Here is a 26642-nt window from a genome sequence, read left to right as displayed (position 1 = left end):
AATTTGTGGCCTTCTTGCCTCCAAGCTAGATCTCCTCTCACAAATATCTTTAAGAGACAAGAGTAGTAATTAATCCAAATGCTAATATGTAACTACTGTTATCTAGGTAGTGAAAAGATGGGAGGAAAAAAAAATCTCACCTTCGTCACTCATGGTATCTGATTACACTTTATTAAGTATCAATATCATGTGATCTTAGTTATTACATGAAAATTATCCAGTAAATCTTCTTCACCGTCACTGGTGCTTAGTCTTTTGTGCCAGTTCATTAATACCTACTAAAATCTACTCGCAGTAAAATAGCTCTAATACATCAATTATTAATGTCTCGGAGATTCTCCGACTCCGATGCTCCCATGCACGTGAACGCCCCCCTCCATGCATATATAGCATCCGAAGCCCTACTCCCTCTCTCTCTCTATAAAACCCCTCCAAAAGCCAACCTCAAGACTCCAACTTATTAGAGACAGTGAGAGAGATAGAGTGAGAGAAAGCCATGGAAAAAGCCATTATCCTCTCCTTCCTCCTCGTCTCCCTCCTCTCCTCCTCCCACGCCGCCGACTTCTGCGTCGCTGACCTCACCGCCGCCCCCACCCCTCCGGCTACCCCTGCAGAAGGAATCAGCCCTCACCGCCGACGACTTCGTGTTCACCGGCCTCGGCATGGCCGGAAACACCTCCAACATAATCAAGGCCGCCGTTACTCCGGCGTTTGTGGGGCAGTTCCCGGCCACCAACGGCCTTGGGATCTCTGCCGGCCGTCTCGACCTTGCCAAAGGTGGGGTTATTCCGTTTCACACTCATCCCGGGGCCAGTGAGGTCCTTATAGTGACTCAGGGGTCTATTTGTGCCGGATTTGTGACTTCGAGTAATAAGGTTTATACTAAGACGTTGAAGAAGGGGGATTCTATGATTTTCCCTCAAGGATTGCTTCATTTTCAGGTATGTTATTTATTTTCTTAGTTATTTGTGAAAATGTTTGTATTTCCACTTGGATTTATATCAAATTAGCTGATGAGTCATCAAGGACCCCTACAATTTTTTGGATATAGTAGTGGAGAAGACTAGGAGTAGTCTGGAATTAAAAATGTAGTGTAGTTATCGTTACTCTATCGTTATCATAATTCGGTATATTATTTTCACTACGTATGTGAGAAATTTGCATTGATGAAATTAGATTGATGAAGTTTCTTTAATTTTAAAACCTTCAGTACTAGTTAAAACAAGACTAAATGACTTGTGTGAATTTTACCCATTTGAAACAATTTACATGCTAGCCAGTAGCCCTACACAGAATATAATTTCTGTTTGCCCAAATAGTACTTTTGAAACTACAACTAGCCGGGGAATAGAAAAAAAACGTTATAAATTTAGGATAATTTAACATTCTCCAGGAGGGATTTTTTAACCTATCTACCCCCAAAATCAGCCATATTTACAAACCCCTCAAACTCGACCAAGTTGAGTTAAGATCCCCCCAAATTAAACTCGACGTCATTAGTTTATGAACAGTGCAGGGGAAATTTCAGGTAAACAACTAACCAAAAAAAAAAAAAACAAGTGTATTCTTTTAACCTAACTTTACAGGTATTTTAACTCAACATGGTAGAATTGAGGGGGGTAAATTTCCATTTATGTTTGATTTGAGGGTATGTAGGTAAGAAAACATGTTTAAAAATACACAGGAAACTTTATAAACCCTGATCTTGCGTCTGCAGTTAAATGCAGCGGGCGTGACATCAGTCGCCATAGTGAGCTTCAGCAGCCCGGAGCCAGGGCTGCAGATCCTAGACTTCGCTCTCTTCGGCAACAACCTCAAGACTGCATTGATCGAGGCCGTCACTTTCCTCGATGCAGCCACCATCAAGAAGCTCAAGGGTGTCCTCGGCGGCACCATGTGATCTGCCATGCATGGGGGGGGTCTCGTCAGGGTTTCCGAGTTCTTGTTTGTGTTTCCATAGATTTTGTGTTCGGAGCAATTAATGGTGGTATTTGTTTTCTCAATATATGTTGTATGTTATTTGGTGTTTGGTTTTTCTTAGGCGACTATGTTTATTGGGACTCAAGGTTTAATTAATTTGAATTGGTTGTTAGTTAAATGTTTGATTTCAATTGTATGTTTGATTATTGGGAAAATTATTACTAATATAGAACTGAATTGTGCTTATTCCTATATTTCGGGCATGATTAGATGCTAACCAGAGAAAGTAAACTCTAAACTTGTACTTCTGTGGACTTTTTCATACTTCTTCCTAATTGAGCGAGTGGTAACTCTCTAGTCGGTGAAGAGTCTTTCTCTCGTCCAGTTGTTGGGTCGTTTTCTTGCCAACTAATAATCGCCCACATCCTCTTTTGTCACAAGAGAATTTTCACTATGTTTGATATCTTACTTGTCACATTCAGGAGCCCAATCAGAACAGATCCAAAATAATAATAATAATAATAATAATAATAATTGAACAAGCTCCATACAGAAAAATTATAGAGAAATCAAAAGGTACATGGGTATCCGCAATGTCAAAGAAAACATGCAGGAAGAAGTTGAGTGCAGAAATACTGAGGTGAAGAAATGGTATCAGACAATCAACAATAAATACCTAAAGCTGAAGACGAATAGACATACGATAATACAAGAGAACAGGACATTATTGCAAGATGGAAAGAGATGTTATTATTTGTTCTGTTGTTTGGTGCATATGGCAGGAGCGTAATGATAGACTCTTTTCTAACAAGAAGAATAGGTCTCTTGAGCTTTTGAGCAAGATTTTGACATTCTCAACCTTTTGGCTAGGTCCTAAGAGTATTTCTGCTCGAGCGGCCAGGCTTCAAGAGAGAAGAAGAAAGAGGAATGAGCTATCTGGAGCTGTACAAGTTACTAGAGCTCCCGAATTGATTTTTTTATTTTTTTATTTTTATTTTTTATATGTATTATATTATATATGTATTATATGTATTATATTATATATGTATAATATATGTATATATAATATATTTTTATATATGTATAATATATGTATATATAATATATTTCTATATATGTATAATATGCCATATGTGTGTATATATATACTCTCTCTTAGTATATAAGTATACATACTCTCTCTTATATATGTATACTCTCTCTTATATAAGTATATATAAGTATACACTCTCTTATATATGTATAATATATGTGTGTGTGTGTGTGTATATATATATACTAATATACTCTCTCTCTTAGTATATATGTATATATAAGTATACTCTCTCTTATATATGTATACTCTCTCTTATATAAGTATATATAAGTATACACTCTCTTATATATGTATAATATATGTTTGTATATATATAGGGAGAGGTTCAAATAAAAACCTCACTATCCTAAAAACTAAAAATCAATCCTCTCCATTGGATCCTGATTCATCCAATGGCTGAGATTAAAGCTGCATAAGGGTAATCAGGTAAAATTAACAGCCCCCAAAGAGAGGTAATTAATGCTTGTCTGTTGAGTTCTCCATGCAAGAGTAAGAAATAAATGCATGTGCTGTAATTTTATTTTCAACAATTAAATAATTAAATAATAAATGCAAGTTTAGTTTTCCATTTCCCCATGTGATCTCACGGCTCAGGCAACCCAAAAAAAAAATCTAGAGTCACTGGAGTGAATCTGGATTCATTGGAGTGAATCTGGATTCACTGGAGTGAATCTAGAATCTGGATTCACTGCAGTGAATCTGGATTCACTCTAGTGAATCGAGAATCATTGTAATCGAGATTCACTGCAGTAAATCGAGATTCACTTCAGTTGTTTTTCTTCATCTCGAGCGTTATCGTTTTTGGGAATTATTGCTAATTAATTACAGTGTGTTTCGTGAAATGGAGTGTTTGACTGGATAATTAATTACAGTGTGTTTCCTTAGTGAATCTTTCTTAAATTACCCCTTTTACATTAATTTTGACAGGTGATGTGTATTTAATATGTATTTATTTTTAATTCTGCCATTTTCAATTCACTGCAGTGGATGAATCTCGATTCACTATAATGAATCGAGATTCACTGAAGTAGTGAATCGAGATTCACTTCACTTTAAATAGTCACTGATGCGAAAGAAACTTCATTCCTTCGTATTCATTGTTTCACATACACGTCTCTTCATAAAATAGGGGCAACAAACAACCAATGAATTCAGATTCGCTTGAGTGAATCCAGATTCAGTGGATTGAATCCAGATTCACTCCAGCGAATCCAGTTTCACTTCAGTAGCAGCACAACAGCACATCAGCAGCAACACAGCGCAACAAGACCATCAACTTATGAACAACAATTAAATAAATATTAGCTCCAACTTGTGAACAATAACTAAATAAATATTAACTAGATATGGCTCTCGATTCACTCCAATGAATCTAGATTCACTGGAGTGAATCCAGATTCACTCCAGCGAATCCAGAGAGAGAGAGAGAGAGAGAGAGCGGCGTCGGCGACGGGGCTTCAGCGTCTTCGGCGTCTTCGAGAAGCCGGTCGAGGGGAGCTCGTCGAGGGGCTTCGTCTAAAAGCGGGTCGAGAGTCTGATTGCCGTCGGCGATCTGTTCGAGGGTCTTCGACGTCGTTGGGAGATAACTGGTCGAGGGTCGTCGAGGGGAGCTCGTCGAGGGGCTTCGTCGAAAAGCGGGTCGAGAGTCTGATTGGCGTCGGCGATCTGTTCGAGGGTCTTCGACGTCGTTGGGAGATAACTGGTCGAGGGTCTTTGGCGTCGGCGAGAAGCTGGTCGAGGGGAGCTCGTCGAGGGTCCTCGGCGTCGACGCGCTCGTCGAGACTCGTCGGCGTGAGCTAGAGCGCAGGGGGAGGGAGAGCTCAGGAGGAAATTTGGGGATCTCAATTTGGGAGAGCTCGAGCTCTTTAATTCACGTGAGCTGCAGTTTCCAATGTTTTAATAATTATCTCCAGTTTCCAATGTTGCCAACCACCATTGTTCGTTCTAATTTTACCATTTTCACATTATTCTTTACAGCTGATGTGTATTAGATTTGTCTATATTTTCAATTCTGCCATCGAAATGTAGGCCATTGGATTAGATACTTAGTATAGAAGTATAGTATATTACAATGGTTACTTCCCCATTGGCCCAACGAGCAACGGCTACAGGGTTACTTATGCGATTCTCTCTCTCTCTTAAATTATAACTTATAAATATATATAATATATTTACATATAATATATGTATATATAATATATGTATATATAATATATAGTTACATAATAATTTATAAGTATATACTAATACATAATTATATAAAATATAATAATATTAAACTAATTTTTAGCATTTTTTTATCGAAAAGAAAAGAAAAGAAAAAAATTTAAAAAAAACCTAGTTGGGATGTACTTATCTATTGTGATGCGATGAATTACAAAATAAATTTATACTTGTAATTTGTAAATGATTTATTAATTATTAATAAAGAATTTATTTTTATAATTTTTAATTTATAATTTATGTCATTTTAAGTGATTAATAAAATTATTGTTTTTATTAATTTTTTGTCTTTTTTTATAATTTAAAATTTAAAAAATTTGATAAAAAATTAAAAAAAAAAGAAAATAAATCGGGCCAGCCCGGAACCCGGCCCGGGGTACCCGGGTCCGGGCTCCGGTTTTGCCCGGCCCAGACCCGGATTTCCGGGCCGGGCCGTGCCAGCCCGGATGGACATGCCTAGCTGCAGGAAGAGAGAACATGAGCATTGAAAATTTTGTGATTCAGCTGGAATGATGATCTTTGGATGCAGTGTTTTAAATGATGTTTTGATGTTAAAAACTTTTGCTGAGTATGGAACTCACTACTATTTTAGTTTAGTAGTTGTAGATAAGTGTTTTGGGAGATTTAATACTTTGTGCAAGAGTGTTTTTGTTTGTTTTGTAAGTTCGGTTGGGATTTGAGTGCACATTTTTTATTGGGGATGTACACATTATATGTAATAACCAGTTTATATTAATTTAGCTGGATGGATTACTGTTATGGTAATCCATCATTTTTCTAAAAAAAAAAGAGAACAGAACATTATGAACCAAAAACATTGGACCTAAAGCTAGCCATGTACATTTTACCAGAAGCACAATATTAGTACCTAAACAAATACAAGCCAGAAGAAAGATGAACAGGCTTGATGCCTTTATTATGCATCATATAAAAGGTCATAAACAACAACAATAACCATCAATAACTGGCAAAAACTGACAAAAAAAGAATTCCCTCGTCAATTAACTATTTTTCCCTCTAAGAATTACTCACACTGGCTTCCAGGATTGTTAAAATTTTTAAAGTAGGAAGAATAAGTATCCTGATGCACACAGTAGCCACCAATTGCTACGGGCTTAACAGACCGCGACAGTGAGTTCCATGTTAGTTATATCCATCCATTGTCGTAGCAATTCCTTCCGCCCCCAAACCTCTTTTCTGGATATGGCAATGTATTCTATTCCTTCTAGCGTATAGGCTCTGGAAACTGGAAAGCTTCAACTCTACTCCTTCGAACAAGAAACTATCAATTGAACCGGAAGAATGTTATCTTTAGAGACTTTATGATGAATGTTAGCGAAAACTAACATCCATAGTTGCTATAAGGAGTTTCTATATATCCTGTACCAGTGTCCCCCAAGACCAGGGAGCAAGGAGAAATCAGGGCCTCTGGAGAATCAGTTTATTCCCTTTTATGTGATTTTTCACAAATGCAGCCTGGCAGAGGATTGGTGTAAAAACTCTCCTCCGACTTCGGAAACTCTCCAGGCTCTCTATAATATGGACCACCAATTCTGTCTCTGTGTAGTGTTTTCACCTTTGAACTGAACTTTTTCCAAGAGATAATCCCTTCATCGAACTCGTCAACGAGTTTTACAATATTTAACCTGCAAGAAAATGCAAGTGAATTCAGTTAAAAAATATTCTTATGAACGGAATATTAAAAAAAGATATGTTAAATTGACTACAAACTGTAAAATGTGCAGCAAATTCAATAAGATCAACCAGAAGGACTTGGGCATCCCCAATTACACATTTGTAGGTAAAGCTACTCTTAACAATTTCCATGTTTCCTTGACTATCAGATATTACGGTACGTCTTTGAAATTTATTTTGGGTTACTCGTCGTTCTCAACTCTAGTAGGGACATATTATTCACCACCCTACAGGTGGCAGTCAAATAGTTGTTCTGAAATTTTTAAATATATGTCGAAGGAAAATTACAATGTACAAACAAATTAATTAGTTACTGTTAAGCTATATGGGATACATTTAGCTTGGTACAACTGTTGCATATGAACTTCAAATACAAGAAAATTGGAATTTGGTATTCAGCTTCAAATTTGAAATGTTAATAACCAATGTAATTTCCATTAATACATATTTCAGTTGAAATATGTCGATATCTCACAGTAGTCGCTGCTTATCCCGTATTCACAAGTCAAAATAATCACATTATCAGATCAAGAAAACAAAAATGCAATAGGATATAAATTACCTGTCCGGGCTGATGGTTTGTTTAAAGTTTTCAAATTGCCTGTGTCCCCGCACAGCCTTTGCCATATTCCCATCATAAGTATAAATAAAAACATCACTCTGTAGAGCAACAATGTTATCCAATCCAGCCAGCATGTTCTGGTGATTTTTGAAAGGACTGAGTTCTTCTTCTGTTGCTAGAGTAGAATGAGAGTAAATGTTGGGGAAATCATTCGTAAGATACTGCATACTCCATTTCCAAAGGCCTCACCAGCCACCAAGTATATTATTGTGCTTGACGGAAACCCTAATGCTTTAAGCAGAAGGGAAGTCTCTCTTGGAGTTAAAGGACAACCGCCCAGGTTCCGCCTCTCAACTGCATCAATTTCTTTCTCCTTCCAGTGGCTTACTTCATAACGCATTTGCCGTAATTCTTCTGCTTCTTCAAAGGTCAAACTGTGACTGGCTGCAACCTGTGAAGGTGAGCATTGTTGGATTTAATCTAATAAATCTATTTGTGGGCACATATGATTAATCAATGTGTATTGCTATCCTTCAGGATAACCCACTAAAGTGATCAATTAATTTGGGTTAATGGGTATTTAAATAAGTCATGGGGTTATATGTGCAGATATCAGGTTGTAATTGTGATTTGATGAGGGGCCAAATTGCAAATGTACAACATCTATAAATAAAGGGTTATGGTCCCTAATCTAGGGTTACATTCTCTAATTCTCTTCACCCCCATCTAGAGAGAAATTTGGCTAGAGAAACCCTAAGGTTAGAAGATCCAAAACTCATCTCAAGATTAATCTATGGATTCAGGTATAAGCTTCCGCTCTTTTCTTTTGATTCTTGTAAATCTCTTTGAATTAATCATGGATTTATGGTTTAGATTTCAAGTTTTTATTAGATCTAACAAGCATGTCTTTTTCATATCTGCAATATCGAGAAGATAGAAATTAAGAAGAAAGTTTCTCATGGAGAGCCATATGAAGGGAATTTTTTTAAAGAGAAGTACAGTGGAAAATTATGAAGAAAATAATGCAAATACGAAAGTGGTGCCAAGCAGGTAAACATTCAATAGTAATGAATTGGATACATCTCCTGATATTTTCTATATAAAAGCCCGAGTTAATTCCTTTAATCGTTGTTTAAGAGTCTGCTTAGATATGTGCAGAATCAATCCCAACAATTTGGTTTGTTTTTATTTGACTGTGTCCAAAACCTGCAATTTTGCTCCATACAAAAAGAAAAAAAAAATAGAAAAGCCAATCAGGAGGGCAGGAAAAACATGTGTTTCTTCCTTTCCTCGTGTTTTCATTAGTTGAATTTCTAGTTACGTTTCTGGAGTAACAACTAGGCCTCATTAAAATCATGAAGCTCATATCAAAACAGGGCCTAAATGATAAACCATTTTGAGAACCATGCGTAGACCCCAAGACCCAGATGGTTTTGTTCTTGGAGAGTGGTTCGGTTGCTGGATTGAAACATCGAAACCACATCAGTGAAAGAGTCAGAGCTTCCAAAAAGGTTCCTTTGAACTAAAGAAATACCATACGATGGGTTTGGCAGACCAGTATACACATAAATCCCTCCCTATTTGCATTCAGCCTGCATTCCCGAAAACTGGCGACCTTAAGGCCAAAATGGAGAGGGAAATGGGGAGGCACTCTGCTTGAGTGCCACTTTGAGTCTGCTATTTGGAATCAAAACACTCACCTATGTACTACTCACGACGAACTTAATATGTTGTGTATAAGTACGGAAATCATAGCCTGGTAAGATGGTTAACTTGCACATATCACATATCTGTAGCATTTCAACTAGCCTTGCGTAAACAACTTTACAAACAAAATGGTGGAACATTACAGAAGTGAATCTATCACCTTTCATGACTGCTTGAATCAACAGATACTTCTGCAAAGTTTTCTTTTTTTACCATCTTAATCGTCCTATTTTATTCACAGTTCTCATCTTTCATTTAATTAATTTATTTAGTTGGAATTCTCCAACTTATACCTCAACAAAGGTAAGTTTGCGGCTTTGGCTTGAAATCAGCATGGTGGTATCGCAACTAGACTACAATTAACTGGAAGACTTTACTTGCCAAGATCCCCAGGAAAACAATGCTCTATATCACAAAGGCCGTTACTAGAGCAAATATATGTCTGTTTGAACAAAGGGATACAAGGTATCATGGTACTAAAAAAGGAAACGGATTAAAAGTAATATCTAGAAAGGATCACAAGAAGAACAGAAACAAGAAGTCCTAATGAGTCTGCGTCTAAGTCTCAGCATTGAGTATAGAATAATAATTGCCTTCTCCTCTCCCAATGCCCCACCAAATGCTATCAAACACGAAAGGAAAAGAAAAGAAGAAAGATACAGCATGAAAAATCAGAAAGAAGACAATTGAAAGATGATGTACAGGTAATTAGAAGATATAATCATGTTTAAAGAGAACTGGAAAGCTGCATTTATATGAAAGAAGACCTTATCGTAAATGAAGACCAATATAAGGGCTTCCATCTTGGCGCATCCTTGAGATTAAGGTGGCACCCAGCTCTTGAATTGAGGCTGAATATTTCAATGCTCTGTAGTTTACACGACATCTCAGCTTCTGAACAGATGTTGGAGGTCCATTGTTCGCCAGTCGGGAGTCTGTATGGGTGAAGTACATAACCTTGTGCTGTTTCAAAAGTGGGAGAACATCTGATTTATAGTAATTGACCTGAAGATAGAGATTTAAAGTATCATGAATACATATTTTATCAAGTAAAAACAGAATACATCTTTCAGTGATCAATATTGGTTTTTACCTTAGACCAGCATATAGGGGCCTTTGTAAAAGGTTCAATTTTCTCGCGTGAAACTGGCAGTTTATCAACTATGTGAACCTCATCCTTTAAGGTCTCAATGAAATGCTTCCAATAAAAAAGATCCTTGAAGTCGCTGTTGCCTGTAGGAAGGGAAAAGATCTTCAGATCCAAATTAGCACATTGCAGTAATTTAACAGACTGAAGCAATTTCGAGAGAACAGCTGTGAACCTTTCATCTGCCCAGTAGGAGTGATCAAGTGACAGGAGAACTAGTGTTGCCTTCATGATCTTAGCAATAGCAACCATATCACAAATCTGTATTCAGAAATATGATTTATCAGATACTGTGTTATAGCATTTTACTTGCAGATTATATAAATCTAAAGATACAAGTCACACCCCAAATCTCATCTGATTTAAGCCCCCATTCGCATTTATCAGTAGGTAACCATTGGTCTTAGCATCCAGCTCTACAGAAAATCCAAACCTTGAATTTCATGGGAAAAAAGAAGAATCCGACAATCTAGAAAACTTACTTTTTTGGTGATCCACATGGCCAATGCACTGCGTGAAATTTTCACTGTTTCGCTTGGTCCATATACCTTTAAGCTGAAAGTTGAAAACAATGTTAGTAAATTAGGCTCCGTTTGGATACCATTGTGTTTTATTTGTTTTCATGGTGTTTTTGCCAAAAATAAAACACCACGCGTTTGAAAACCATGGTGTTTTTTGAGCTAAATCATCCTCAAACCAAAAACAAAACACTTATTTCAAAACACCTTTTAGGTGTTTTACGTTTGGTGTTTCAGGTTTGATTTTGAGAATGTATTAATATAATATCTAACATAATATATTAAATGTAATTATTATAGAGTTATTATCAACATGCTTATTATATTATACTATACTATACTATATTATAGTTAATTTAATATATTAGTAATATTTGTTAAATAATATAAAAAGATAATAAATAAAATATATTATATAATAATATAATAACATATTAAATACCAATATTTAATATGTTAATAATGTATTATATAATAATAAAATAATAACAAAATATAAATAAACTAATAAAAATAATAAAAAAGTTATTGATAATAAATAATAATATAATAATGATATAATAATATACTATATAATATTATAGTCGCTATAATATTATTAACTTTTTAATAAATAAATTGTAATAAATTAATAATTATAAAATATTATATAATAGTAACATATTTAATAATAACATAACAATAATAATAATATTATAATAACATATTGTATAGTAAATGTAATATAATATATAAAATATTAATATATTATGTACTAAATAATAATATAATTTATTATAAAGTAAAATTATTTTTAATAATAAAAAATAATTTATTAGAATAAAAGAATGTTATGCTTAACAAAGGTTAAGTAAATAATTATATTTAATATAGTAATAATTATTTAATCATAAATACTGATATATATTAAAGTACTATTAATAACTCTAATATATTTAAAAACTAATCATATATTATATAATATTAAAATCATTTATGATATATTATATTTATAATCATACTAGTAAGTAACATAAGTAATAACTTATTAAAATATTATATTATATGAATAAATAGTATAATATTATATTTATTAATAACAAATACTTAGTTAATAACATAATAAATAACATTATTAATAATTTATATTATATATAATAGTAAATATTATTATATTAATAATTGTATAATATTATATTAAGTAGTAAAACTGACAATTATAAAAATATATATCATAATATACAACAATAACAATATTGATATACTTAAATACTTAAATATAAATTATTTGGAAATATATGAAATTAATTATATATAATATAATTATAATAATATAGCATATTAAAGTACAATATAATATTATAATACATTATACAATATTATATTGCATTACATTTAATACTTATAATACTATAATAATGTAAACTAAATATTATAACAATTTATTAATAATATATTTTATTATAATTAATATATAATATATTAATAATATGTTTAATACTAATGTTATAATTGGTCAAACTAGTGTCAAACAAAAATACTTAACATGGTGTTTTGAAAACATTTTAAGAGAAAAACACGACACCATGGTGTTTTCTTACAAAAACACAATAAGGAAAACACCATGGTATCCAAACGAAGCCTTAATATATGGGTCTCTGGAGCTACAAACGAAAAAAAGAAGATCACGACAATTACATCAAACATGACTTGCCTCAACAAAACCATTTTGATATCCTGCTCCTGATGATACCGTTTTCAGAGTTCTTTCACTGTCACTAAGCCCCCTATGCCCATGATCATGAGATATTTGAACCTTTTGACCGGAAAGTTGGGTGCCAGATAAATCCTAGTAATCACCCAAATTAACACCTTGAATATTTCTTAAGCCCATCCAAAGAGTACAATATAGGAATCAGAAGTTAAAATCTTCACAATAAACATGTTATAGAAGTTGAGAAGGAGGGAGAAGAGAGGGAGGGAGGGAGAGAAGTGACCGATACAGATTATCGGATGATGTCATGCATATATTTGAGCAAACCTAAGGATAAACATAAATTGGAAGAACCAACAACAAAACGATATTGGTTTAAATATTACAAATGCATACAATAGGACAAAGAACTAGCGCAATGGCTTCCAACTTTTACAGCAAGCTTACTCGCCAAAAAGTTAAATAAGTCAAGTGTTTGAGAACTAATTAACAATCTACCGCTATTAGTGGCTAGAATATTTAGTATGGGAAGCTGTCTAAATTCCTCTCCCTCTGTCTTGTTCCAGAGAGTGAAAGAAAGAAAAGGTAATGAACGAGAAACTTACTGCTTTTCTGCAACAATGTAAAGTCAAAGAACTAGAAGAAAATGAAGTGAAAGACTATGCAAATATCTATATTTTCAAGGAAAAGGATAAAAGGACGAATGGAAGAGAAAGGACACAACCTGAGGTTTAATAGCTCGGTAAATCTTTGAGAGTTCAAGGTGTCTCAGTCAAGCCTTAATAACAATTGATTGAGCCCTCTTATTTTATATATAAATCACTCAACAAAGTTTGGGTTTAGGAAACCTTTAGTAAGATATCAGTGACAGGATGAGCACTCTCTCACCTGATGGTGACAACACGAGTTAAGGAACAAGCTATCTTAAATGGTTCGTTCAATGTTCAGTTCATATGTCATTTGGCATGTCACTTAATAATCTAGCTAAAGCTTGAACCTCAAGTTGATAAAATTTTTCCAGCTTGAACAAGTCCTACATCTTATATTGAGTAAGAAGATACCTAGACTTCTCTTCATGCATTATGTAAAGTGCTAATATCACTATTTTTCAAATGCTACAAGTCACTAATCTTGAATTTTAACTAGCAAAGGATTGTTAGACAGCTAAACAAGCAATCCTCAGTCAAACTAGGATAATCTCCATTGCCCAAGTCAGAAACCATGTTCTCCACTAGCTTAGAAACCCTACACAAAATTATCATTTACTCCAATTGAGAATGATGTCACTGAGTACCTAAGACATCATGTGTGTAAGCTATAATATTTGTGTGAATCAATAACATTCTTTAATTTATGAGCAATAATTATTACAAAAACTGAACATCTAATATTAAAGAGAATCAAACAAATTACAAAAACTGAACATCTAATATTAAAGAGAATCAAACAAACAAACAGCTCATCCTAAGCTTAATATAAGATAAGTCAACTTCAAGCTCAAATTAACTCAGGGTGATTTCAATCCCAGCCTAATAGAAACCACAGATATATGAAGCTAAAACATAGCAACAAAACAATTGCATAAAATTTCAGACAAATCCTAAATTGTTTCTTCAAAACATTAATTTCAAGGTATATTCCGTATATCTTAACCTACATATCCAATTACATACCCAAAGAAATATAAAAACCAAAAAAGTGCAGTTGGAGGTCAATTACATTAATAAGGAGAATTTCACTTTACCAAATACCTACTGCTCTGAAGAAATCATATAATTAATAAGCTCCAATAGTAATTATGAACAGGATCTCAACATAAAAATTCCATCTTTAGCAAAACCAAGGACTCACCTGATACTCTCCCTGCTGCTCCAAAATCCCAGTAAACCCTAACCAACCACCAGCAAAGATCTTCACTACCCCGAGCATCAAGCAAACGCCACAGAACGCAAGGAACAACAAATTCCCAATCCTCCTCCTCTCTCGAAACCCTAGATCCACGATCCCCGCCACCTGCGACTGCCTCTTAAACATTTCCCTCCCCAATCCAATCCTAAACCTAAGATTCCTCCCCTGCTGGTTCCCCTGCCACCGCTCCTCCGCCGTCGCCTCCGCCGTCGGCGATCCTCCGGCGGGGCTCTCCGACCTCGGGGAGTTGATCTGGAGCTCGATCTCGTGGCGATCGCCGCCGCTGGTCCCTCGCTTGAAGGAGTGTCCACGGCGAGTCACGTTGCCGGTGAATCTAGGGCTGTTGACGCTGCGGCCATCGATTTGGTCCTTGGAGGTGGCGGTGTTGGTTACGTTGTGGAGCTGGAACCCCATTAATAGCTAGGGCTAGGGTTAGGGTTCCTCGTGACGGTTAAGTTGCTCGAAATGGAATTAGGGTTTTTGAGATCGCCATTAATGGAAATCTTCTGCTCTTTTCTGGAGTCAGCTTTTTATGTAAGCGGGCGGAGGGAAGATTTTAGGAAGGAACAATTTTTCAAAATAAACCTATTTAATTTTTTTATTAAAAAAACAGATCCACTTTCGTTTTATTTCTAGAAACAGACACATTTCGTAACCATGTTAGTAGCGTGGCCACCAAATGGGTTTTTTTTTTCACCACGCCCTGATAAATATATAGGCTAAATTAGTCGGGGTTGACAACCCAGACTAATTTAGCACGCTGTCTAATTGGTCGGGGTTGGGAACTCCGACTAATTCGAAAGCCCACTATCGAAATGGTCGGGGTTCAAAACCCCGACCGTTTAGCAGCGACTTCTTGCCCAGTCGCCGAGTGGAACTGAAAATAGCTAAGGGACAATAGTTGGGGTTGTGAACCCCGACTATTTGTTACCTGGGCCCGCCTCCTATATAAAGGCGACGACTTCATCTCCTAAGCCCCCACTCGTTTCCAGCTACCGCTCTCCTCTCATTTTCGTGGTTGTCCTCCTCCCAAACTTTGTTTAAGCCACCGATCTCAGATTTCAACCTCAAATTTCGTCAGAACATAACAGTAAAAGATCTACCATGTAATTTCTCTACATTCTCTCCTATTTTAACATGTAGAAAATCTAGGTTTTTTTCTCAAAAACGAATTTCTAGGGTTTGAACTCTATTTGTAGTGGTTTATTTAAAAATTTTATTCTTGTTATAGTTGAAATTAAACATTTGAAGCATATAATACTCAATTTTAGGGTTTAGGATTTGGGGGTTACGGTTGTAGTTGGTGTTGGGTTTATGGTTGTAATTTGGGTTTAGGGTTGTAATTGATAATATTTTTTGAAATTTTTGTATTTAAATGATATAATTTTGTTTTGCATAGGTTGAATAACATGATTTTTATTTCTTGCTCTTATGGTGGAACGATTAATTATGGAATGAATAATATGTCAATGTACGTCGGAGGGGTGACAATCCCGTTAATGATATCAGAATCATATAGTTACTTTGGCTTTGTTAATGAATTGCATCGAGTTATGACAATTGACCCACGAGAGTATCGACTAAAAATAATATGCAATTGGCCGATAACTTATGATAGAATGTCCGTAGTTGAGATCTCAAACGAGCATTCGATGAGTATTTTGTTTAATTTGAGCAAGTCACAACCAACGATAGAATTGTCTATTGAAATGGTGCAACATAGTACGGGTCAAATATTCAACCATTCAGGAGAATTCTCACGTATGTTAGATTTGGGAGTTGAGTCTGAAGGCTTTCTTTCTTCTTCGAGTGGAATGGAGCGGACTCAACTTCAATATCACAGTGGTGCACCTTCATATGAAGAGGGTGAAAGAAGCGGCGCCTCTGATGGTGAAGATGAAGATAGTGCACCAATTGACAGCATGCAATTTGTGGGTGAAGATGATGAAGAGAATCCGTATTGGCCAGATGAAGCTTATGTTAATAATGAATATGTTGAGTACGAGGAACCACCCCCGGACGAGTTTGAGGATGATGAGTGGGTTCGTTCTTCCACAGTACATGATACACGCATTGGCGAAAGTTCATCTAATATAGGAGATGATGAGGAGGTCCCTTTCAGAGTTAGTGAATTATTCGAGACTAAAGACCAATTGGTTGATGCTATTCGTGATTATTCAATAAAAATGTTGGTCAAATTCAAGCAAATTAAAAGCAATCGCACAAGTTATGAGGTAATTTGTTTACGCATGTCCATGGAAGTTATATGCATTTGCCGGAAAGAAACATACTGAGTATTTTAGGATCACAAAATACCGCGGTGTTCACATATGTAACAATCCAGTGTTCGAGAGAGATCACAGTGGCGCCTCCGCCTCTTACATAGCTCGGTTGATTATGCTAAAATTAAAGAAGAAGCTTGAACTAAAGCCCGATGACATAATTGATAGAATGTCACATGATAAGTGGATTGAAATATCGTATAGCAAAACGTGGAATGCAAGGAGAATTGCAATGACAAAAATATTTGGTGATTGGGAGAAGTCTTACGTGACACTGCCTTAATATCTTGATACGATCAAAAGAAAAAATCCTGGATCTGAATACAAACTCATAGCCAAAGAGGTCAATCCGGGAGCTCATAAATTCACCTCTGTATTTTGGGTATTTGGTCCTTCGATCGAGGGATTTAAATTTTGTCAGTTGGTCATTAGCATTGATGGGATACACTTATACGGTAAATATAAGGGTGTATTGCTTGTCGCTACAGGAGTAGATACAGATGGGGGCTTATTTCCTTTGGCCTTCGCAGTTATGGAGGTCGAGAACAGTGAAAATTGAGAGTGGTTTTTTCTTGCATCCAATTATATATTTTTAATGTGTTGTCTCCAAGGAAAATTATTTTTATATCCAATAGGATGAAAGGGATTCCAAGAGCATTGTACATGAGATTTGACTCTCTTCACAATCATCGCTATTGCTTACGGCACATTAAAGCTAATTTTAAAAAGAGCTTTGGTCAGATACATTTACAAAACCTTCTTTGGCAAGCGGGTGTTACACCTGAAACGTGTGTATGATCGAATACGGGATCAAATCAAGGCAACATCTCAAGCTGCACATGAATGGATTGAGAGTAGTTTGGGAAGTGATTACGTCGACTGGTGGGCACTAAGTAAAGATGGAGGGAATCGCTATTGCATGATGACAACTAATTGTTCTGAAAGCTTCAACGGTATACTTAAGGGGGCTCGAGCAATGCCCATACATGCATTAGTTGCGAGGATATTTTATAGACTAAATCATTATTTTGTCAAGCAGCGAGAGGATGGAGCAAATTGGGGGACGTTGTTGACACTAAAAAATAAAGAGATTGTGGGAGCTCGTGTCAAGCAGGTGAGATTGACTAAGATTGTTAGATTTGCTATAGATGAATGACAGGTTACAGACAATCACGGTCATAATTACACCGTTAATTTACGAAGGACACAATGCGCATGCACATGTAACATACCACAATTGTAAAAATTGTTATGTTCACATGTGATAGCGATTACGACCAAGCAATTTGGGGGTGCAAATACATCGTATTATACATACGCTTATGAGTGGTATCAATCAAGCCACTATAGAGATTCATAAAATCAATGTTTTCATCCCATTGTAGATAGTCATTACTAGCCACCATACAATGGGCCACATGTGTTACCTCCTGAATATAAGAGACAAGCCGGACACCCGAGATCAACATGCATAAAAGGTACGATGAATGAAGGTCAGGAAGGAGTTCAAAAAAAATAGGTGTGGATATTACAGACAACCGGGCCACAAGAGATCTCATTGTCCCACCAATCCAAATAAATAGCAATTAATTGGTACACTTTATTTTAATTTTATTCCACTTCATTTATAAGTCAATGATTATATACGAAATCTTTACTTTTATTCTACTTTTATTTTTGCATACGTCATAGCACTAACACATTTATATCATCATATGTATAGATATGGAGGCGGGTCCATTGACGTATGAGGTCCTTTATGATCAAGAGCGACATCGATCCACGAAGATAGACTCTGGGGAGGTAAATTACATTGGTAGTTGTAAATTATATTTTCAATCATATCAATTATTTAAAGTTATTGATTGTTACTGAACATTTGCACTGTTTAATGTATACGGGCCCCTCGAGCGTGTGAGCTGGCGTTCGTTGACAAGCTGAGTTCGTGCGGGCGAACTCACTACATGCGGCCTTGACTCGTGCGGGCAAGCAAAGCATTCAGGCGAGGTCGAGCTCGTGTTGGCAAGCTCAATAACCAGGCGAGCTTGACTCGTGCTAGCAAGTCAAGCAAACAGACGAGGTTGACGAGGTTTGGCACGTGCAGGCGAGCCAAACAAACAGACGAGATTTGGTTCGTGCAGGCAAGCCAAACAAACAGGCGAGCTTGGCTTGGCCTCTTGAATGCAGACGAGCTTGACTTGTGCTGGTCAAGTCAAGCAAATAGGCGAGGTTTGATCTCCTTGATGTAAAGGCAATTTTTATTGCATACATAAATGTCTATTGATCTGTATATACCAGCAAATGTAAAATGTAAAGGGAGATAATTTTAAAAAAATCTGTGAAATACAACAACTTTGACGGAATTTCCGTGTAGATTACGTTCCGTCTAGTTTGGTAGTTAGGCCAAACTAGATGGATTTCTGTCTAGGTTGAGTCAACCTAGACGGAATATCCTAAACAGACTTTTCTAGACAGTTTTCCGTATAGTTTGGTCTAACTAGACGGAATTCTGGACAAACTAGACAGTTTTTTCGGTCTAGGTTGCCTCTTTTTCTACTAGCGTAAATGTTTAACCAAACAACCCAAACAATAAAAGTATTATCACTTAAAAAGTAGCATCAATTACACAGTGTAATACACACAAAAAATAAAAGATAACTTTACAAATCTTTTGTTGAGTTTCCATATATAGCGAGCCAAATATATTTAGAAAACATGGCTCAACTTCAGCAAAATTGTAGAACAAGTTATGAAACTAAAATCAATCTTTGGATGTTTTTACATTGCACAAAAGATATTCAACAAGAGAAAAAATATGGGACATGCAACGTAAAAGTAAGCATTAAAACATAACATTGGTGGGGTTTCATGTATTCACAACCATTATAGATAAATACATCAAAGATAAATTTACATGGATCTGCTTCTATTACATCCATGCCCCCAAGAGTTCCTCATACATTCACAAGCCATTCATGTAGGACACAAATAGCATTATTACTCATAAAATTATATTTTTCATACCCTCCATGTATAATTCCCTGATAAAGAACTACAAAAGGCGCCATTTCAGTCTTCATCCTCATGGGGCAACAATTGGGTAGGATGCACAAGTAGCCACACCTGCAAAAAATAATACATGAATCAATATATAGGACTGCTTCAAGCCATGGATGAAATTAGAAAAATTGCACATAACATCCTATTATTTTCCTTCAATAGCACTTATCACCCTTCAACTATTTTATTAACACTTATTACCACTGGATTGACATTTTGAATCGCAAATTAGAAAAATTGCACATAACATCCTATTATTTTCCTTCAATAGCACTTATCACCCTTCAACTCTTTTATTAACACTTATTACCACTGGATTGACATTTTGAATCGCAAACAATCCCTCTCCCTCATGAACTGAGGGATGATAAGTGTAACTAAAAGTACAGATGAGGAGGTAATATATGTAATTTATCCAAAAAATAAAGGTCTTCACTAAAGATTAGAGATGCTCACCACACATGTTCTTGCCAAGCTCCATCTTGAAGTATCCATTGTCACCCCATTCTGCACCCCATGAGTTCTTGATGAGCCAGTATGGAACTCCGTTCTCTACTCCATAACCAACAGCCAAAACTGCGTGGTTTACATCCTGCAAAATAATAAAAAAAGGAGTATGTTAATCTAGAACTTATCATCTTCATGCTCTAAAGGGAAAGTACGACTGAAATACTTAAACCAATCAAAAGGTCTTTTGAGTCTTTGGATTCATCTGGATTGTTTCACTGAACTGGGTTAATTGTGGATAAACCCCAGCACTATTCCCAATTGCCAAAAGACACCAAATAGTTCTACTGTTGTGAATAGACCATACCCCCCAAGTGAAATTTTTTGACTCTTTTATCTTTACGAGGTTTATTTGTCAAAAAACTATTTTTATTTGTCAAAAAACTACTTTTATTTGTCTAAAAACTACTTTATCTTTCTTTGAGGGTAAAAGAGTCAAAAAATTTCACTTAGGGGGTCTATCTGCAACAATACAACTACAGGGAGGCTATCCACAATGTGGCGATGGTACTGGGTGTGTATGTTCGCATTTACCAAATGTAAACACATAATCACTGCAAAGGTTAAAATTTGAAAGATATCTTGCCACAAGACCAGAACTTACCATTGGATCACTACCACAAGTATCACTTGAGTAAACACCACTTTTGTAGAGTCTAAAACCATTCACAACCTCAAATGCAACACTCACAGGACGAACCAATCCAACTGCATGCTTCAGCTCATCCTCAGCACCCTGTAGAAATCAGAAGTTAATATCCTTCAAAGTTCAGTTAACAACGTGGCATCTATCGCCAAATCCTAGGTTGTGTTTGGCAACCACTCAAAAACAGGGCCTGGACTAATTGAAGCCCAATTTTAACCAAAGCTAGAAATAAACCAGGAGAGGAGAGGTCTGACTTTAAATTGGTTCAAGGGTCATTGACTATTTATTGGCCTAAGGATAACCACGCAAATATTGGCTGAGTTTGCCAAATGCAATTTTTCCCAAAATAGACCAGGACCGCGGATCTATCCTGAGCCCATTTTGAGTAATTATAAAACACAGCCTTAGAAAAGAACATATTTCAAAAAATTGGTTTCTCACCAGGGTGATGTTAACTGAGTCAAGAACCTTGACTCCAACATTCTCCGGTCTAAAGTTGCAGATGCCGTTAACTGCAGCATAGGGGTAAGATTGCTCTGTGTCAAGGCCACCATTGTACTTTATGTACTCAAAAGCTTGGGAAGGGAGGCCCCCATTGCATCCAAAGTTATTGAACGCAGTAGCACAATCCACTAGTTGCTGTTCTGAAAGGGAGATGCTCTTTCCTGTTGCTTGTATGTATGCTGCCTCCAGTGCACCTGTTGTGCTGCCAGTTTGAAAAGGAGTATTGTTAGATGATACAATGTTAACTTAAAACATCCTCAATACACTTACATGTTTCTCCATACGTTTATATGTTCATTTATTTGTTATAACTTACATCAAAATTTATTGGTTTGGGTTAACTGTGGACAGAATTCCTGTGTGAATTTTTTGTCTTTTTTACCCTCAGGGAGGCTATTTGTCAAAACGAAAATTTCTCTTTCTCTGAGGGTAAAAGAGTCAAAAGTCTTCACTCAGAGGCTATCTTCAAATAAAACTAGAGGGGTCATTAGTTCAAAACAACGACATTACAAGGTGGTCTATATGTAGTTAACGCCTATTGGTTTATACTTTATAGTGGCACTCTATATATATATATATTATATATATATAATATATATATATATAGTATATATATATATATATATATATATATATATATATATAATATAATATATATATATATATATATATATAAATAATAAAAGCAGAGAGAGAGAGAGAGAGAAGGGAGAGGGAGAGAGAAGAGAGGGAGTAGGGAGAAGAGAGAGAGATATTCAATGGGTATATTGTCAATAGGAGGAAGATTTTCCTCCTTTCGCCTATGTTGCACAATCTCCACCATTCTCATCATAAAGTAGGCACAAAATCCCCACCAACTCACACTTTCCTACTTTAATGAAGGATGGTGTAAGATTGTGCCAGCATAGGCCGTCAATGAGGAAATCGCCCTCCTATGACAAGGCATACCACATTAATCTCATAATAATATATATATATATATATATATATATCATATAATATATATATATATATATATATATATATATATGAGGTTGCTCTTTGGTTGCATGAGCTTAACTTTAGTTGATCTAAACAAACTAGTCTATGCAAGGTCCTATCATGCTCATAATTGTCTTCACCATGAACATGACATATACTCAAAGTATTGATGTCTGTTGATGTCTGGATGAGATTGATAAAAAGAATAAAAAATTTTAGCCGGTTCTTTTTTGGAATGTTGACTTTCCTGGTCCATAGTCAGCCTGTAATGATGGCAGTGCTTTGGATACTAATAATGACGATGATGTAATAGAGCTACAAGAATCCTTTAAACTTCCTTCGTGAAGAGATTACACAAACAAGTGTAGTTTGAGAGAACAAGATAAAGATATCTGGGAGACTATGTTACCCGTGTACTTCTATCATGAAGCCATACCCGTACCCAACACGCACCTGACATGTTCCCGTACCCAAACTTTATGGACACTCCATGTATATATGCATTAATTTATTCAAACATGTATTCAATTATATGATATATATTTTAATTTAAAACGTTTGTTATACAATTCTCCGACGTATATCCTGCACTTCACATCGATTTCTTGAAACTTGTTAGACAAGGGGCAGATAATTTTCAGCCCACACACAAGATCAATGCTATCATCTTAAAGGGTCGTTGTTGAGTTCAAAAACGAGCAGTTTCCAACTTTTACCAATCAACATAATAAAAGAAACTTCAAAATGTGATAGGAATTTTAATTCTAATAGCACGTGAATTGAGAAATAATAATGATCTCATATAATTTATTAATTTCAAATTTTCAATATATGTATGTAGCCGCGTCCCCATGGATATATGCTATATTTTGTAGCATTACTACTCTATTTTATATCCTCGTCTTTCTGTGTTAAGAACTCTACTGCTATAACATAACTTTCTATTGAATCAGAAATCACTTGTAGATCCTCACAATTCCAATTCCAAAATACTTAGGAATGATATCATTAGATTGCACTACATATTTGGAGTCATCCTCTCACCTATCTAATGAAACTAATGTTTCAGTGACAAGAAAATAATTATTTTTAAATGCATGAATCTCAACAATATTTCGAATTACGAGTCCAAGCAACCAAATATATCCATGAACCAAGAGAAAATATGCCAAATTCCCTATAGTCCAATCCCAGAAGTACAGACAACACATGTTTGCTTAGGGAATTGGTCTAATATGTATTGCTCAACTTTAACAAACAAGCACTGTTCAGAATGATATCAGCTCTGTAATCTTATAAAAGTACTGCTTGGGGCACACATTGAACGCAATAGAGAGTTGGAGGAGTTGCCTAGACAACAATAGAACTCTAAGCCCACGCTACATAAAGGCAATGTATACTTCCATCCAAACCCAAAAGAAATAAGATAGGTTGGATATCAAAAAGGATGTAGAAACTTTTGCTTGAAAAAGATTCACATCTCCTAACTAAAAATTGGCGAGTTAAACATGGTCAGGGGGTCCAGGTAGATTCCAAACACAAAAATAATATAGTTTCGTTCACCAGAAATCACATTCCAGATGAAGCTTAAAACTAGGTTATCACATGATCAGCTAATACATTCAAATATCCACAAGCAAATTGTACGCATACAACTTAGTGTAAGCCGATAACATAATCAATATCATCTAAGTCTTTTCCAAAAAAAAGGCCTATTTACTTATAACAGAGACTCGAGAGTTGAGAAAACTCTGATTGTCTTCATTTTTGCCAAAAACTCTGATTGTCTTCATTTTTGCCAAATTCATACCACCATCCAATGAATGTGATACATTGTTTCATGGTTTAGGTTAGGCATGAAACATGGTCTGAAATCTAAATTACACATTTCAATCATCGACTAAGTGAAATATCAAAGAAAAATCAATCATTTCGGTGAAACTAAAAGTCTAAAATCACCTGAATGTCCAGCAAGACCCACACTTCCCTTGATCCTTCACTGGGCTGACTATCCCATCTTCCCTCCAGTCTTTCTGCAGGGCCAAAATCATCCAATCATAAGATCAGTACACTGAAAAGTGCAAAACATAAAATATTTTTCAAATATACCCCATACTTTTCAAATATACCCCTCTAGTTATTTTCAAACACGCCTCAATTATCAAAATTACCATTTTTTACCCTCCAAAATGTCTCATCCCTCACCCTGAGCTACGGTGTAATTACACGGGTGAGCCCAGAGTCCATGTATCTACACGGGTGACCTTGACATTACTGATTGTAATTACATGGGTGACCCTGGAATTTGACGACAAGTCAACGTTGTTTGTATTTTTATTGAATTGGAATTCTTGTTGGATGTCAATTAGGGTAAAGATCAGGTTTATAGTTTTAGTTAGGGTTAGGATTAGGGCAATAGCAAAGATTTCTGACTAAAGTTTCATTATTATAACCCGAAATCTGACATAATCTTTGTTCTATCCCCAACCATAACCCTGATCATATGATGACCCTAATACTAAGAGTCAGTAACAAATAGCAACAGAAGTTTCCCTAAAAAAATGCCGACAGATTCTAGGGTCACCCTTGTAATTACAATCCGCATAACTGTAGATTACCCGTGTAATTACACAACACCTCAAGTTACTGGAATGTAATTCTTTGCTACAGGGACCCAAAATATGGGACCAACAGAAGGGACAGTTGCCCACCTCCTATTGTATAATGAGCTAGTCATCATTAATAATGGTTAGCTCATTATGCAATAGGAGGGGGACACCTCACCTGTCATCCGCCCCCTCCTGTTTGTGCCATATTTTGGATCTTGGGGAAATTTTCATGTAATTAATCCAAAATTTAAAATATCCACAAGGCAAAGATGACACGGGATATATGCAATTATCACCCTCACAGCCATCCAAATTGCTTACTAACAAAAATCAAACGATCAAAAGCAAGCCGTACCGTCTCGAGCAGAGCTTCATTAGTCATCTTATGGTTCCCCCTCAACGTCGCGGAGCAGTTCTGGGCCGCACCCAAACGGGTCGCCTTAAACTCCTCCCAGCTTAGATCCGCATACCCTGACCCGATAACAAGATCACGACCCGAAACCCGATAACAAATCAACGGCTGAAATTAATGGATTTAAAAAAAAAACTCACGGTTGATTCCGAGCTTGTAGGAAAGCCCTTTCCTATTGGTGGATCGGATCAGATCCAAACTCTCGCTGAATATTTTGAATCTTCGATGAATCTCCTCCACCGTTTCGTATCTTTTCTCGTGCCTGATTCAAGATAAAATCCGTTTTGCTATAATTCTCTTGCTTGAATGAATAAATTCGTAAAATTCGTCTAATCAATGTCAAATTTCACAAAAAAACACCTTAAAGTTCTTGAGTGACACAAACACCCCACAACTTTCGGAAAGTTCCACAAGCTGAAACACACCCCTCGTCTACTCCCACTAAAATCTTACGAAACTTCAGGGCGGTTTTGTGAAGCTCCCAAAAGTTTCGGGAGTAATTTCTAATTTTACAAAGTTCCACTAGGTTTGTGAAATGTAGCCAAATAAAACATTTATAAAAGAAAAAGATGTATTAAAAAATACTTTAGAATTCGGTACACGATTTACAATAAATAATCTAAATTTAAAAAATTCCTAGTAAAATTCGCAAAATAAATGGAAGAAACTCTTTCATCGATTTTTTTTCTTTTTTTTTATTATTTTCAATTTTTTAACCCCCTAAGTTTACCTTCGAGCGAATCGGACGAAGTGGAGGGCATCGCGAGTCCGGCCGAGTACCTGAAGGAGGTTGTCCTCGAAGGATCCGACCCGATCGGTAACGGATCGGATCACGTTCTCCTTATCGAACTCCGACCCGGCTGCGGCCGAGGAAATGGAGACTACGGCGAGTAGGAGAACAACTGCTGCGGAGATGAGGCGAGCCATTTTGGGATTGGATTTGGATTTTGGTATTGATTCCCGTGTTTTTAGTGGACTGGGGTTTTTATCGAGGAGAGTCAGGCCTGCTGACGCACGTGATCACGTGTAAATCTATAGTTTAGGAATTGTTGAATTACTTGTGTGACCTCGTGTTTGATATATTTATTAGCGGATAATTATGCGTGATAACACTCTGTCTAGCCTACTACATAACCTAACCCCTTCTATTTAGGTTTTAAACACATCACGTT

The 26642-nt window shown here is 36.0% G+C and overlaps 3 protein-coding genes across 3 annotated transcripts; 1 reads left to right on the top strand and 2 right to left on the bottom strand.

Annotated features, from left to right (window-relative positions):
* LOC109845043 (auxin-binding protein ABP19a) lies at positions 426-2111 on the top strand. The gene is given in 3 exon segments (XM_020414232.1): positions 426-616; positions 618-941; positions 1718-2111. Coding segments are annotated over 3 exon segments (627 nt in total). The 5' UTR covers positions 426-496; the 3' UTR covers positions 1901-2111.
* On the bottom strand, positions 6129-15016 carry LOC109844785 (uncharacterized protein At1g04910-like). The gene is given in 11 exon segments (XM_020413915.1): positions 6129-6885; positions 7497-7725; positions 7728-7947; positions 8395-8415; positions 9978-10208; positions 10297-10429; positions 10526-10611; positions 10696-10766; positions 10833-10898; positions 12558-12696; positions 14413-15016. Coding segments are annotated over 11 exon segments (1872 nt in total). The 5' UTR covers positions 14884-15016; the 3' UTR covers positions 6129-6680.
* LOC109844564 (oryzain gamma chain-like) lies at positions 19559-26434 on the bottom strand. Its single transcript, XM_020413656.1, has 8 exons — positions 26201-26434; positions 25611-25732; positions 25414-25529; positions 24409-24482; positions 21406-21670; positions 20923-21054; positions 20268-20403; positions 19559-19874 (listed from the first exon to the last, which is right to left on the bottom strand). The coding sequence occupies exons 1-8, from the start codon at positions 26395-26397 to the stop codon at positions 19834-19836; spliced, it is 1083 nt and encodes a 360-aa protein (XP_020269245.1). The 5' UTR covers positions 26398-26434; the 3' UTR covers positions 19559-19833.

Source organism: Asparagus officinalis, chromosome 6 (assembly GCF_001876935.1).
Source record: "Asparagus officinalis chromosome 6, Aspof.V1, whole genome shotgun sequence".
Classification (NCBI taxonomy): domain Eukaryota; kingdom Viridiplantae; phylum Streptophyta; class Magnoliopsida; order Asparagales; family Asparagaceae; genus Asparagus; species Asparagus officinalis.
Note: the sequence above shows the minus strand (reverse complement) of the source record. Positions and strands in the feature narration are given on the sequence as shown.